The sequence below is a fragment of the Trachurus trachurus genome (assembly GCF_905171665.1).
Source record: "Trachurus trachurus genome assembly, chromosome: 16".
Lineage (NCBI taxonomy): Eukaryota > Metazoa > Chordata > Actinopteri > Carangiformes > Carangidae > Trachurus > Trachurus trachurus.
In genome coordinates this window covers 23,299,151-23,315,110 of record NC_139902.1, presented here as the reverse complement: position 1 = coordinate 23,315,110, position 15,960 = coordinate 23,299,151, and the positions used below count along the sequence as shown (strand labels likewise).

The 15,960-nt window shown below is 41.3% G+C and overlaps 1 protein-coding gene across 1 annotated transcript in view; it reads right to left on the bottom strand.

The window, feature by feature from the left end:
- The window catches only part of znf236 (zinc finger protein 236), a 57,508-nt gene extending 48,586 nt beyond the window's left edge, over positions 1-8,922 (bottom strand). The window contains exons 1-5 of the mRNA XM_083989411.1: positions 8,845-8,922; positions 7,320-7,459; positions 3,348-3,512; positions 3,043-3,221; positions 335-465 (exon numbers count right to left, since the gene is read on the bottom strand). Of these exons, the coding sequence (XP_083845537.1) occupies positions 335-465; positions 3,043-3,221; positions 3,348-3,512; positions 7,320-7,459; positions 8,845-8,896 (667 nt within the window). The 5' untranslated portion in view covers positions 8,897-8,922. The remainder of the gene's footprint in view (positions 1-334; positions 466-3,042; positions 3,222-3,347; positions 3,513-7,319; positions 7,460-8,844) is intronic.
- Positions 8,923-15,960: the final 7,038 nt, after the last annotated feature.

Below are 15,960 nucleotides of genomic sequence, written 5' to 3'. Positions count from 1 at the left end.
CTTTGGTTATGAAATGCTGCCTAGAATCCAATTTAAGGACCATTTAAAAACTGAAATCAGCCGAGAAGACTGGCAATTCTCCTCTCGGTGCCAGCACTGCCCACACACCCACAAGCTCTCCTGCTGTGACGGTAACATACGGCTTTGGAACAGCAGGTTATTGTTGAGCCTGGTGCCACTGCCCACACACGCCTTGAGACAAGATCCAGCTCAGGTTTCGTAGAACCAGCAGACCAGCATCAAACACTCGGGAGTTTGTACAGTGCGTCCTAGATATATGTTATGTCTTGATAAGCTACACACACACACACACCGTCCAGTGCTTTTCGCTCACCTGTGTGTATTCGTATGTGTCTGACGAGCTGGCTGGGCTTTTTGAAAGCCTTTCCGCAATGATTGCAGCTGTTTGTGAACCCGCTGCGATCAATGTTTTTCTTGTAGTTTCTGGAACTTGAGGTGAGTGGCCTGAGGAGGGAGCAAACACACACAAAAAAAATGTTTTTATACAACCTGCAGTAACACGGGGCCGCTGGTTATTATCAATAACACAGCAATGCACAATAGGAGCACAAATCCTTTCCATCTTTGTAGCAGCTACTGCACCATGAAGCAGCAAGATACAGCTGACCATCAGACTGCGCAAGGTCACTTTGCAAGATGTTTGCTCAGCAGTTTGCAGTCACCAATTAGATTTAGGTCAACTGTGCAACACAATGGCAAAGCTATTCTACAACAAGTCTCACAGTTTGGTGTTTGGACATCTTTCATAAAATGTGACTGATAATAATATAATGTATTCATATACCATTGGTTTAGGAGTGTTAGGAAGTGTTGTATTACAATTCCCCAGTTTCCCCTAAGTTTCTTATTGCTTTTATTTCCATGAACCTAATAAGAATGACAATAACAATGACTTTATTAATCCCCAAAGGGAAATATATTTATTCTTAATTACATAGAAAAACTTTTGTTTTTTTAAATCATTGTTATGTGCATCTAGACATTCCTGACACGTTTACACCGATGTTGTCAACATCAGCGTTGATTAATGTGAACTGTGCAATAAACAAAAGGTGCTGACGACTGCTGTCAAGATTCCCCGCTCTTCCTTTTCACCATGATTGTTGGTGTGTATTTTCTGTCCCCTCTACTCGTCTGCAGTCACATATTGCTAGTTTTAGATCCTATCTAAAAGCCATGTACTGTACAAAACAAACTGCATTGATGACATCCTTCCAAGCTCTTCCTTGTAATTGTTGCTGTAGCAAGGCTGGTTTAAGACCTTGGTAACAGTCTATTCATGGGTTGCAGTGACGTCACGTCGAAGGGACCGCCGCCATATTTGTGTCCGATTTGACAGCTCTCCTCCTATGACAGCATGCAAACCGCAGGATGGAAATGACAGTTTCTTGACAAAATGACAATTCATACATCCTGTCTGGGTTTATATCTCTATAACAACAGACAAACTCTAAATTATCCCACTTATTACACAGTTTATGAATTAATTAATTAATTTGAGACGTATATGTCCTTAGTCCTTAGTCCGGTCACTTCTCCGCTGTTTGCTCCTCCCCCTCCTCTCGGTCGACTCGTGTGTAGTTGTTTTCAACGAGCTTTTGATAATCAATCAGTAGATTGATGAATTATCATGTAAATGTTACGATGTGCGCATTTATGTCGTCCTGTCTGTCATAAGAGATTACGATACGGGACACGTTTGTGTCACGGACTCTGTGCGCTGGCCCGTCCGCTCTGTCCGCTCTGATCGCAGGTTTGGTTCCAGCAGCGGTGAGGGAGGCAGAGAGCCTCCACTCTCCCTCTAACAAGCTACAAGTCATTTTTCTAACATCACTATTAGTATGAAGCTGGTAAAAATGAAACACAAGGTAAAAATCCTTGATAGTTCTTCTGCCCTGCTCCGCTGAACAGAGCGGCGTCCCTAGCAACGGCCCGTTTTACTTAGCAACGGTCTGTTATACAGAAATAAAAGACCCTAAATGCAGAATCAGTGAGTAATTAATAAGAAAGTAATCCAAATGCAGAATTCAATATATCCATGTTATTAAAAAAAAAAGTGAATCCCCTCTTTTTGTGAGACTTGTCACAGCCCACGCTGCCACTGATAGACTGCCTGGAGTCAACCATTTATTCCACCTATAACTTTACGTCTTTTGGGACGGAATAAAACTGCAGTCCGGGGTTATTTTGGCGACTGCTACCACAGTCAACAGCACAATATAATCCTGGCATCTTTCAAATAACGTCAATTTTCGGTCTCTTGCTGATTTCCTCCTACTACTCCACTTGTTCTGGTAACGTGACATGCTGTGATCTGGGCCCAGGTTGCCCTGATTCGGACACAAATATGGCGGCGCAGAAACACAGTGACGTCATGTGAATCTAATGATTTACAGCACTGAGAACAGTTGTTCAGTGACTATGGATATTCTCATTCATCCAGGTCATCGTTCTTTTCTGGGAAAATTGAATCGTAGGCAACTGGACTCGTATTTGTTTTATTATTTGTATTTGTTGTATTATTAGAAAAATACAAGTCCAGTTGCCTACGATTCAATTTGCCCAGAAAAGTTGTTCAGTGACTGGATTATTCAAGCTTTCACAAATTGCTAATGCTAATGAAAAATCAGAAGTTTAGTTCACAAGGCATGTATGAAAGTGCAGCAAAAACTCAGATATCATTAGATTAGATACCAAATAAGATGGGAGTTTATCTCTGACCACAGCTAGTGAATGTTTGTCACTATCTAATCTTCAGGGAAATGGTTACTGTATCGTGAAGGGGTTTTACTCAGTATTATTAGTAATATCACTCAGGAAATTCTGTAATATAGCCTGATGCTAACCCACCTAAAGAACGTTAACAAGAAAGTGAAATATCATCCTCAGAGTCGTAGACCTTAGACTGTTAATTGTCTCGAAGAAGACTTGCAAATGTCCTTTTAATAGCTGTTAGACTTGTGCAGTTTTCTGTCTGACTCAGTAAAATGTAATAAAGTAATGTCTGAATCCCAGCCTGACCTCATCTTGACGTGAGTCTTTGTGTGTTCCTTGAGGTGTGCAGACGTCTTGAACTCCTTGTCGCAGGTCTTGCAGGCGTAGACCTTGATGCCTGACAGCTCCTTTCGATGCTCCTCCAAGTGCAGAGAGAGCTGGCTCTGAAGAACAAACTCATCTCCACACTCTGCACAGATCAGATTCTGCAGTGGTTGTCACAAAGTAAAGAAAGGCAGAAAGGACAGGGGGGAAAAAAAAACATTTTATTTTCTTATACTGTCACAAAGTAAAACACAAAAATTTAATGTTTGATCGTTTAGCTGACTCACCTCCTCCTTCTCGTGCAACATGATGTGAGATTTGAGACTGGCGATGCGGGAGAACTTCTTATTGCACACGGGGCAGGTGAAGTCGGAGGTGGTGTGTGTGGACTTGTGGAGAGTGAGGTTGAACTCCACGTTAAACGTCTGCGGGCACAGGTCACATCGATGAGGCTGCAGAGAGAGAGGAGACAAGTTCCACTTCCTGTCATACACAGTGATCTCTCATCTTTCTCTTCAATGGGGGCGTCGTGTGGAGCAGTGGGTATGGTCCTCGCTGCAGTCAGCCCCAGGTTTGAATCCCGCATCGGGGCGGCCATTTACTGCATGTCATTTCCCCTCTCTCTGCCTCTCCATTTCCTGTCTCTCTCAACTATCCTATCACTTAAAGGGACAACGAGGAGTTTTGGAAAAGCGAAGCGTTTTCACACTACATTTAGCCTCCGCGCGCACCGTAAAATTCTTTTGACCGGCGCAAAACGGACTCATGTTTTCATTCATCAAGAATTAAAGTCAGAGGTTCAAAGAGGTTCACATACCGTCGTAGTTCCGACCATAAACGGCGATTCAGCTGCGTTATTCTCATGACTCGTTGCGAAACCGAAAGTAAAAAACGCTGGTCGGCTCGACCAGCATCTCCGCCACCACTAATAATAACAAAATAACGATAGAGACAGAACGATATATTTATCGAAAATGGGCCCATTAACAAGTGTGGGTAGCGGAGATTCATCCACATTAACGTGAGACTTTTTTATAACCGAATAGAAACTCCTCGTTGTCCCTTTAAAGGGTTAGTTCAACATTTTGGCATTTGGTAGTCATTTAGTCATAGGAGTAGGTCCATTACCTTTAATTGTTGGTGCCTGTTGTTTTGAGATCCATGGGGCAGAGTTGCGAGCTGCTCAGCTAACACGGTATGATTCCCTGTACCTCAAAACAACAATCCAACAACTCCAAAACGCTCTCATGGACAAGTTGTGACCTGCACATTCCCCACACTATGAAATAATCATGCATAACTATGTAACATTACGACACATTAAGCGAATACTCAGAACTACTACTACTGCTTTTGAAACCACTCCGCGTCTCCGCCCAGCAGCCGTGTCTGGAATGTAGTTCCGGCTTTGCATTTGCCTCAAAAACAACTCTGTATCATTATGTTATTGACAGGGGACTATGTACTGTTACCTCAATGTGCAATGAGCAGCTCACATCTCTGCCCCGCTGATCTAAAAACAACACGCACTGATTAACAAAGATAATGAACATACTCCTATGACTATTGGGATTATGGCAATAGGTAAGTTTGCCAAAATGTTGAACTATCCCTTTATAGACAAAAGCCCAAAGAATATACTTTAAAAAAATCTTCCTCTTCAGTGCAGTCCTTATAGCTGCTAATATTTATTTCCGATTAAGACGGAGACAGCTTAGAGAAACCAGAAGAAGTCACTATGGTACCTCAATAAGTGGAAGGAGCTGTGCTGAAAGTACAGAATATGAGCAGATAACATAGAAAATATTTCTTATGAGGCAGAAATGGCTCCAATATTAAATTCAATTTCTATTAGAGAAACCAACCGACTTCATTTCAGAGTACTTTCTGAATCTGGTGAGGGCCGGGAGCAAGCACTGACACGCAGAGCCTGACTAAGAGTGGCAGACCCTGAGGATACCGCTCTTCAGTCTAGAGAGAGTGCCAGTGTAAGTGAAGACATTGGCCTTGAAATAGAAATGTCCCACAACTAATGGCACAGGTGCAAATGAAGAGAGGACAGTAGAGCAAAGTAGACATATGACACAGGTTTCTCTTACTCTAGTATTCTTGTTAACCACGTGGAGTGTGGTTAGCCTATAAAGTTGACCAAGACAAAAAACTAAGAAGCTATAAGCAACTGGTAAGTGGAGAGATCCAATGACTATAAAAAATGTGCATTACTCAGCATTAATTACTGCGTATTAAGTTTTGCACTCATAACATAAATGAGACATGCATCTGTAATTAGAAAACATAATTTTCACAATTAAGTGCTCCTTAGGAATAAATGCCCTCACAGATCAGTGCAGTCACACTGCTGACTCCAAGAAAAGCCACTGACAAGTGCAAACACATCACTGACCACACTGAGTGGATCTGCTTGATGGGCAGTAACGTCCTTCACACAATACCGTATATCAAGACATGCTTGCTAATTATCATACATTATAAAGCTGGAACTGGCTCTAAGCAAGAGAAATTAGCAGCGCCTCCTGACTCATCTGATGACTCAAGAGCTATTAACGCCTTTGTGTTAGTTAGTGCGATATTTATTTTAGGATATTCCTACGTTGAAGCGCATAATGTGGGAAGATGGAATGGAAATTGATTCAATAGCCACTGAATCACATCTACTATTACTGGCGAGTGACCACTGCAGCAGCCCGTGGCTGTGATTCATCACCTAGTAATATTTACAGTGCAATTTAAGACTGTTACTGGCCAAGACAGAGTGAGAGACCCCCGCCAAGGTTGGATGAGAGTGGATAAACAACTTCCTCTCTTCTCAGTTTTAGCTCTTCTGTGACTTCTCAAATCTCTACAGCAACACAGAACAAAAACAGCAGTGTATGCATTTGTCCCTGCAATGACTCAAAGCAAATCCAGTCCAGCAGCCAGTCACATAGCGGTAGAAATCTTATCAAGTGTATTTCCATATTTTTTTAAAGCTATTGAAAATCCCCAGTATTGATTGTTCATTCATTCAGGTGTTAGATTGTGCCACTGCCGTTTCCCAATAGTTTCCACTCTTCACTCTCTGTTTACGATGTGTTTCTTTAGACAAGCAAAACACACATCTTGAATAACCATCAGGTCTTATTTGGCAGCAGTTTATTCAATCAGCTCAATTGAGGCTGTGTTCATTTACATCTTCAGTATCAAACACCTTTGTTGAGTAAAAGCATGAGGCAATACAAAATTGCATGGTTCTAATGTAATTGTGTATACCAGATAAGTCTTAAATGAAGGACAGGACAATGTTGACTAGTAACAGCACATTCCAGGCATTTTAGAAGCAGTTGGCACCAAATGTAGAGATTGGCAGGCTATGCTAAGACCTGTTCTGGGGGCTGCCAAACAAACAATGGCATCTACAGCAGCTTAAAACTTCCACATTGTGAAAAATCATCTGAGCTGAAAAATCCAGGACACCTCAGGCTTTAACGTTAAGCTGCTAGCTTACCCTACATCCAACCTGTAGCTGGGGCATTGCCATCCATTTCTGCTCTGACCACAGCCAGCCAATTCCTTAGGTGAAGTATTGACGTTGGGGGTTTCCTCTACTCTCATGAAGTGATGAGTTTACATTCCCTTGTGAAGGTAATCCATAACAAGAAACAACCACACAGATTTTATATTATTGCACCACTTAGGGCTTGAATGCTCACCTATCATTTCCATCACATCTCCAGTTTGACATGGCACATATGACAGCGTCTGCCTGAACTTTCTGATTGATGGTACAACACACATGAGGTTTTTTCAACCCAATTGACAGTAAAAAAAAAAGCCTATCCCCCATCCTAAAAACCCTCCACACTGATGCTACTGTTAACTGCACTGGAAATGCCATTAAGCCAGTACCCAATACATATTTTACTTCACAAATCACATTTGATATTCAATTACTATGTCAAAGCACTATGAGAACTACCATGTAGGTATCCCTGCATAATCTCAATTGCTCCAACCAAGCTGTTTTTGTCCAGTAATAACACAGTGGTTGTACTTGCAACATGTTTGACCAACAGAAAGCAGATGCACTTCCACTGGGAGAGATGTGATGTCTGATTGTTGCAAGAAATCAAAATACATCTGCAGATGCTAGGCAACCAGCATGCTCTACTGATTTTCTCTGGATAAATACAGGTTAAAACCTGTGTCCATGCTCACTTTCTTGTCATGGCTGACTGCAGTCAGCAACTTGTTGTACTTGCCTTATCGTTGACCTCATGTTCGCGGAGATGCTTCTGCAGCTGGCTCTCTGTGGTGAAGATCTGACAGCATATAGTGCACTTCTTGTCCTTGAGCTCTCCATCACTGAAAGTTTCCCCTTTATTTTCACTGGGATCCGCATCTGATGAGAAACACAACAGAGAACACTTAAATAATCTTAATTGGATTCAAGGGGCTTTTGTCTGACAAGAACGGCTTAAGTAGATATGACAAGAGTGCATCCTCAAAAACATGGATGCTGTGATTACATCTGAGAAGTGTTTTTATACAGTACACACTACATTATATGGAGTCTTGAGTATTTCAGAGCGGTGGTGGGTTTTTAAGAGGTTGCATATACATGACCTGATGTCTGCATAAATTCAGTGTTTCTTAAAGTACAAAATGCAGCAATCAAATCTTCTAATAAAATAGTGCTCAACTGAGCTTAAAATAAAATAAAATATCAAACCTTACTGATACATTAGTCTGTGTCCAACACCTAAACCTCTTCAAGTGGAGTGTATATGATCTAGTTCAAAGGAGGATTGAAAACTATTCCACACTTTCATTTCACTCTATATTCAGATTAAAGCAAACAGTATCACTCAATGCACAGTGTTAGTTAGAGGCACAAGGTTATTTCGCAACATGCTTGTTTTTCTGTGAACATGTTGTTGTGTGTTCAACAGTTTGGTCTCACACGCCCATCTTAGCTTGTCGCTGCTACATAGCACCGAGTCAGTATATGCTTTATTTATTAGACATCAAGCCAGCCCTGCAGTGTGATATTTATGTATGTGTTAATGTTGTTTTCAGCAAAGTTAGACCAGCCATCATCTCCATCGCGTGCTTATGGATCATTTAAGTTACCCGACCAAAGGGGTTAACATAATTTAGCTACATAATATGTGGTTTTGCGATGCTGATTATCATTATGCTAGCAACCAGGAGGCGTTTTCGACAACACATCTCAACACTTCTTTAGATGATGTGCAAGCGTGAATGTGACAACTCGCTGCGACCATGCACAACTGATCCACCACCTGCAGCAGCAGCAGCAGCAGCAGCTGGACAGCCCCGCTCGCTCCAGCAGCGCTACACGGGATCAAAGTAACAATGGCCAACAATATTATAGCGCGTTAGCCCCGAAGCTAACCGTAGCAAAGCGAGCTAGTTAGCAACAACAAGCTAACGACGAAGTAGAAATAAACAATTATTAGTTGTATCCAGCGTATATGAACTAACGTTATATTGTGACAGCGCGGTCGTTCTTCCCCTTACGGACACCAATTTAGACTGGAAGCCAATAAGAAGAGGCACCGAAATGTTATTAATATCATTCCGCCTCAATCACTCCTTCGCCGCACAAAGCAAAGCCCACCCGCAATACTATATCCGGGGACTATATACACTACATTGAAGTGTTATTATATACGAAACAGAGATGTTTATCAAATAAATAGCCGGTTATTTGGATAGCCCATAATCTGTATTTTTTATTCGTTGCATTTTGATACTTGTTACCTGTTTCGTCGTTGCTTTTAACTCTCAGTTTGCGAGGCCGGCCCCGCGGCATAGTTCCAGTACTCAGGGCGGGTGTGCTGTGAACGATTTGCTTTCCAAAATGGCGACTCTCGGTCAGCTGTAGACAGAAGCGTCCCCATGAAGACACACAGCTGCACGGAGTAGGGAGACATCTACCGTTTGGTTCATTGTACAAGCATGATACAGGTACACACATACACAAGTTTGTTTTACTGTTCTGTTAATGAGAGTGGGACAAGCAATAATTACGAATAAGTAATAACTAAATTAATAGTGCACACCTGGTTGATTTTGTAATACCTGTTATCAAAGAAAATGTGGCTGAATCCATTGTAAATAACATAACATAACATGCTTTAGATCAACATTTGCACACACTAGGGGTCCAGCAGTCTGAGACCGCTTTTTCATGACTGACTATAACTCTTTTGTTATTTTATGAGAAACAAATGAGCTGCTTGAGGCTAGCTGTTAGCTGCACTGTAAACCCTCAGGGCCTCCAAAAGCCTCAGGAGGAGTGTCTGCAAGTTTAGTGGTGATATGAGCAAATTGTTTGGCAATATAGCTACACCACCAAAGCAGGTTCAACACTGCTTACTGAAATGATAAGGCATCGCATTACTTGTTTTGTCTGCCCCAATGTAGCCTACACATTTTATAATTTTGTAGGCTATCAAATTTTGATGAAGCATAGAATTAACCTGGGGCATGCTAGCAGTTCAATTGACCATGTGTTAATAAACGGTCAAAGCAAAGCTTGAAAGTGGACATAGGGGAAACATTTATGACAACATTTCACAAATTGATATTGAAAACAAACTACAGAGAGATAGGCCTACCAAAAATGCTACAACAAAACTGTAGATTTTCAGCAGTAAATATCAGAATAAGGTGATTTTTGCATTGATTATAATGAAAGTCACTTATCTTGAATCTTACAAACACACTAGCTAAATTGTGATTCACAAAAGAAACATCCTAGTTATTTTGTAGACTACTGAAGATAAATCACAACAGAGCATATGAAACTCAAAATTGCAGCTGATGCATAAAGTATGCTGCAGATAGCCTATAACTGGAACATCACAAATACCATGAAATGCCATTGAATGAGCGACTATAAACTCATGCATGGCATAGTTTAAGTCCCCTAAGAGTAACAGATAAAGATATCGTAAAGTGTGATATGTTACTTTTGAACAGGCAACTGAGCACCTCAGACACTACTGTAGCCTATTGATTTTCCAACAGGGGTATGAGGCAAGTTGTAAAATGTCTTTGCTGTCTCCAGTAGAGGGAGGCAATGAGTTATGAATGGCTTTTGCCATTTATGGGGCCAATAATCCTGCAGATGCCAACAAGCTGACGGTGCTGATGAAATGGGATTGGTCCTGTTTAGGAGTGTGCTACTGATCTGAGCGGCCTCAAAGAATGTGTGTTTCACTCAGATCTTAGTTAATGACTCCCAGCAAACTGGTGCATTCATTTGAATACTGGCCACCAGGGAGCAGAGTTGTGTATTCAAATAAAAGAAGAACAAGTACAGTATTTAGATAAACAGACTGATTGAAACATTAATAGCAAGTATTTGTTTCAGTTAATTGATGTGATAATAGTGGTAGCCAAAAACAGTAAATCTTAGCTTGCGGTCAATGCTTAGAGCCAGGGGATGTGTGTATGAGTGTGTGTGTTATGCCATTAGAGAAACAATGCACAGAGGAGATCTAACAGGGGAATAGAAGGTAATGGAGAAATCATGAACCCCGGTATCTACTGTAAGATTTTATGCATTTCAGAACGATCATTGCATTACCTGCGTGTGCCATGAAGTGTGTGCAATGTGTTCCTTTTGACAGATCACAAGTTATTGTTTCTGCTACAATCAGTATTCAGAGAAGCTGTATAAGGAAAATTATTTCCCCCTTCAAGTTAATCTATAATTTAAACGTCTGGTAGTTTGATGAGGTAGTAGATAATTGACATCAAGTACTCATAAAGAGCACTGAGTCATATGTTAAGTGTTAAACATAGTGCATAGCAAGATCATTTCTGTGAAGTTCAAGGTAAAGAGAAAAAGTATAATTACATTTAGTAGTCAACCACCCAAACTAGATATTTTTCATTAAGAAAATAAAAGTGATGACCTAAAAATCTTGAAGCATTCCTTATCCACACTAATGCACAGCAGGATTATGTGCAACTATATCATATTATCATCCCCATAAATAGATGCCCATCTGTTGTATGGCTGTATCTTTAGCAGGGCGTAAATCATACTGAATATGAGCCTGATTGCCTCAGCAACATTTTTCCCTGAGATAGGCCTACAGGTGGAAAGCCTCGACTCTCTCGCTGTGTTTTTCTTTGTTTTGTGAAAGGGGAAGTCAGCCCCTTGACTTTTAGCGAACATGCAACCAACCAAGAGCATGTTCATTGTGTAAGAACATCTGTTCCTGCCACGCCGCCAGTTACTCTCCCTGTCCCCTCGCGGCTGCGCAGGCCACTGATCTCACCACTGAAAACAAAAGACTGGACATCACTCTGACCTTGTGGAATTGTCCACGCCCCTTTTTCCTCCCTCTCCTCTCTTTTTTTTTTATTTTGCACTGTGGTCGGCTCCCTTTTCTCTCACCGCAGTCAAGAGGAGAGTGATCAATCATTAAAATTGTCATGGGCTCTGGGAGTAGGATTGTCAGGAAACCCATCTCTCCCGGAGACATGCTAAAGTCATGTTGTGAAAAACATGCTGAGAGGGGAAAGAGAGTGAAAGAGCTGCTGTTGTTGACTCCTATCTCTTGCCTTGTCATTCATGCTAACAAGCATCAGCAACAACACTGGCATCAATGATACTGGCTGCGCGTTTCCTCAGACTCGGCTAGACATGAGTCAGACTTGAAAATGCGGTGCTTGTTTGCAGTCCTTTGCAGATGAGGTACCTTGTGGAAAACCCATGTGCAATTAAAGATTTATTCCTTGATGTGTTGGCAATCAGAAGCTTCAGTTGCAGTTTATTGACATCAGACTGCTCACAGTCGGAGCAGAAACATTCACTGACTGAAGGGTCTTTGGTGATTTTGACTTCTATGTTTCCCCTTTCAAACCAGGACATTGTTGTCTGCAGCTTCACCACCTCGCAGGCAGACAAAGACCAAGTCAGACTCCCTTCTCAAACAAAGGAGAAATTCAGACCCAATATTCTCCATATGAAGCATGAGGCCGGGCTGTAAATTCCTCGATGGCAGAGTGATGGGGGGGCGGGTTGGCTTGTGACAGGTCTTACGATGACCCTTGGAATGACCTTGTTCAGTAACATTTCACATCCTGCCACTGCTTCTTCTCCCAGGTGTGGCAGAGTCTCCCCCTGCGTTGTCAGAGAGCACTGTCCGAATCCATGAAACCAATCATTCTTTGCCATCATGGAAACAGCATCTGACAGCCATGGTCGCCATGGGCGTCCTCCCCTGTGACCATCCGCAACGGGGGACCAGGGAGGTAAGGCCATGCTCAGCAACACTCTCCGGGCTGCTTGCTCTCTGCTTTCGCAAGCAAAGCTTCTAAACATGCAAAGGATTCTTGTTTTACTTTGAAAAGTCAAACACAATACAAAACATGACAGACCCTCAAGATTGAATATTGGTATGGTTTTAGCAAAAACAAATGATCGAAAACACTCATTAAGAATCACAATGAGAGGTTATTAGCACAAACTGTGTTCACAATAACACTAGTGGAGCAGCGTGTTAGAAAAATCAGTAAACATTAGGTGTGTTATGAGACCTGCAAAATGAAATGTAGGCAGTGAAATGATAATATGTGCATTATTCAGACATTCAGTGTTAGTGTTAGACATGAATATACAGACAGTGTCTCAGTATACGGATGTGTGATGTTCTAATTTTTTTTTTTTTTAAACACGCAAAGCTCAAAATAAAGTCAAATTAATTCTGTTAGATGTGACAGAGGTGGTTTGATAGCCATTAAATCTTATTTCATCCTCCCATTGTACCACACTGGTTTGTCTCTGCCTACCTTTGTCTTTTTTCTTGTGCAGTTCTCTGTCAGCGTACTGTGCAGGGGGATGTGGAGATAAGGGAGTTGTTTCTGCATATCTACCATTTAGCCTCCCACTGGGGTGTTGGAGGGAGAGAGAACGGGAGGGGGAGGGTGATGGTGGGCATAATACAAACAAAACCACAGAGCCAATGAAAAAGGTGCACACATTAATACAAAGTAAATCTGAGCTGCTCTAAAATAAAGCCCAACTCACGGTCAGCTGTGCTTGAAAGATGAAATAGCATCGCAGGAGTGTTTTGTAATCAATAATGCATGGCTGTCCATCTTCGGAAAAGAGAAAGCCCCTCCAAACACACCAGAGGCATCAGACACTCTTCATTTCATGCTGAAGGTCAGCAGAGCAGCATGGACGTCCCCACAGTACATAATACGAGGAAGTGAATACGTAGAGGAAAAGAGTTTTTATTTTTTATATTTGCTCCCTCTCTTCATATATTTGTGTTTATGTATTATCAGGAAGGGACACTTTTATTAGATTAGGTTTTTCTGATGAAGTGTATTCAGCCTTGTTCCACGATAGTTATGTAATCTGATTCACATAATCTAATTCTTTCATCAACAAATTTTAGATGACAAGATGGATCCTACTTCAGGTTACAGACCATGAGTTACAGAATAAATATTTTGCAGACACAGGGAGGGGATCGAGGAAATAATTACAGGTACGAGTGAAGACCTTCAGAAAACAAGGTGGGAATGAGAGGGGAACCTACAAATAAATGACGCTGTGAATACTTCTCAGTAATTACTGAATAATAACAAGGTACAAACAGGGTAGTTTGCATACTTAGCCTACATGTCCTTTCAGCTTTGTCTTGATAAGGAGCCAACATGTGACATTTAAACTCATGGAGAAAAGGTAAACAAAACAATCTGATTAGATTTAATGGAAGATATAAAAGTAATTACAGTGAAAATGAGGTGAACAATGTGACACTTTATGAACTAGTGGAAGTATATTTTGTAAAATGTTAAAGGTAATTGAATGTCAAGGTAAATAAATTCAGTTGCCTTATAATGCACTCAGTACTTATTCCTAAGTACCTCTTAAAAGTACCCTAACTACCCCCTTATTCCTTAACCTTTTGTTTTATTGGTAGCCAATTAGTATTTTATTGATACCTCGTGTAAACAAATTAATTGAGCAGGGTTTTTGCGCTGTAATCTGAAGTGTTACCGGGAGAGATTACCACCATCTCCAACTCATTATTATTTCAACTCATTTTGATGACTGTTTTTGATGACTATGATACCACTCGCTGTGACCTCATCCTCACACTCCTCAGTGTTTTTATCACTGCCCATCTGTTCAGTCCAGATTACTGTTAAATATTAATCCCTCTCCACCCTTGCTGCATTATGACAGTATGCTCATCACCTGCTCGAGAGCCGTCGTCTGTATCGATTTCCCTCCGGCTTCTGCACATCTGGATGTTAAATTATTCTGACCGTGGCAGCACAGCCTCTCCTCTCCTCAGTCACTATAAATACAAACATGCATAGCTAGACCCCTAACACCCCCCCCGTCTCCGCGCACATTCTTTGTACACACAGTAATACAGTGTATATACTCTTCTGTGACTGCCTGAATGCAATAAACATAGTCATAAGAACAAACAGAATCCCATCCCCCACCTCTTATAGCACTCACACCTCCAGAGTGCTATAAAATTTCTAGTTATATTTACCTACACATATTCAGAGGCACAGTCACACGCTTGCACACCTGTATGCGCACACATGCATGCACCCACCTTATCAGACTGTAAAAGCCAGAGTGCTGAGCTTATGCTTATGCACCGAGGATGACACATAAGGATAATCAGCTCCCTTCCACATGAAGCTGTGGCCCCGTGACAGCTCAGATCAATTAGACACCATTAAAGGCTGGTCTCAGAACAGCCATGGAGACTTCCTAATGTCTTCTTTCTCCCTCTGCATGGCGCTAACAAAATCCATCTTCTCCCTTGCCCAAACCTAATTACAGGTAGAGATGCACTGTGTGAGATGAAAAGCTGGGAGACGCTTTGATGGATGGTGGGCTGCTGCAAAACAGAGCAAACAGGTAATTAACATGACAATAGGGACGAGGCAGGGGTCTCATACAAAGACACAAGGGTGGCGGTGGTGGGAGCAGAGGTGTGCTTATGTGTATTATGTGAGCACATTTGAGGGGACAAAAGACTCCAAAGTGCACAAATAAAGGGAGCTGATGACGAGAGCTGCAAACTTTGATGTGTTGTGAAATCCTTTTCATGGTGTATGTAATGGTGAAGTGGAGGAGATAACAGTCCTACACAGTCCTGCGGGGAGTGACCAGACGCTTAATGGAGGTGTTGAAACCTGGTGCAGAGATAAATAATTTATTCTCCGACAAAGTATACTTCATTAATTTTTCATTACGGCATATTTATGGGCGAATCATGAAGATGTGATAGCTGTGTCAGTTTAAATTGTCAGGTGCGTGGCGTAGGAGCTGCTGAGCTTCTCTGACCAAATGATGTCTCAAAGCTGATTTCAAGGAGAGTATGGCTTTATTATATTATTAAAATATTACACACAAACCATTAATGTTAGGTGTCTCATTAAGACAGGGGTTGCACAAAAAAAAGGTGAAATGAAAGCAGCAGCACACACTTCCTTACTGTCATCATATGGCTCATGAGAATAAAAAGCACACTTTGTAAGCGATAAGTGTGCTTGGGGAATTCCATACAGTAGTAAATGTCACAATAAGATGATTTCTCTATAGGCATTGTGTTTCACTTTTGTCAAGGCTTCTATGTTAGGATAGCAACGATTTCACTGGCAGCCAGTTTGTTAGATAACCAGTACGTTTTATAATTATTTCACATTCCATTTAGATTCATTTAGAACTCAGACACATAATATGCACTGTGTCAGTATGGTCCTAGACAGACAAGATAATGAAGAAGTGTTAAAAAAAAAAAAGAAAGAATAGAAAATGTTGCAGATAATTAGATCATGGTATGATGTAAAGGTTTTTTTCAGTTCATTAAA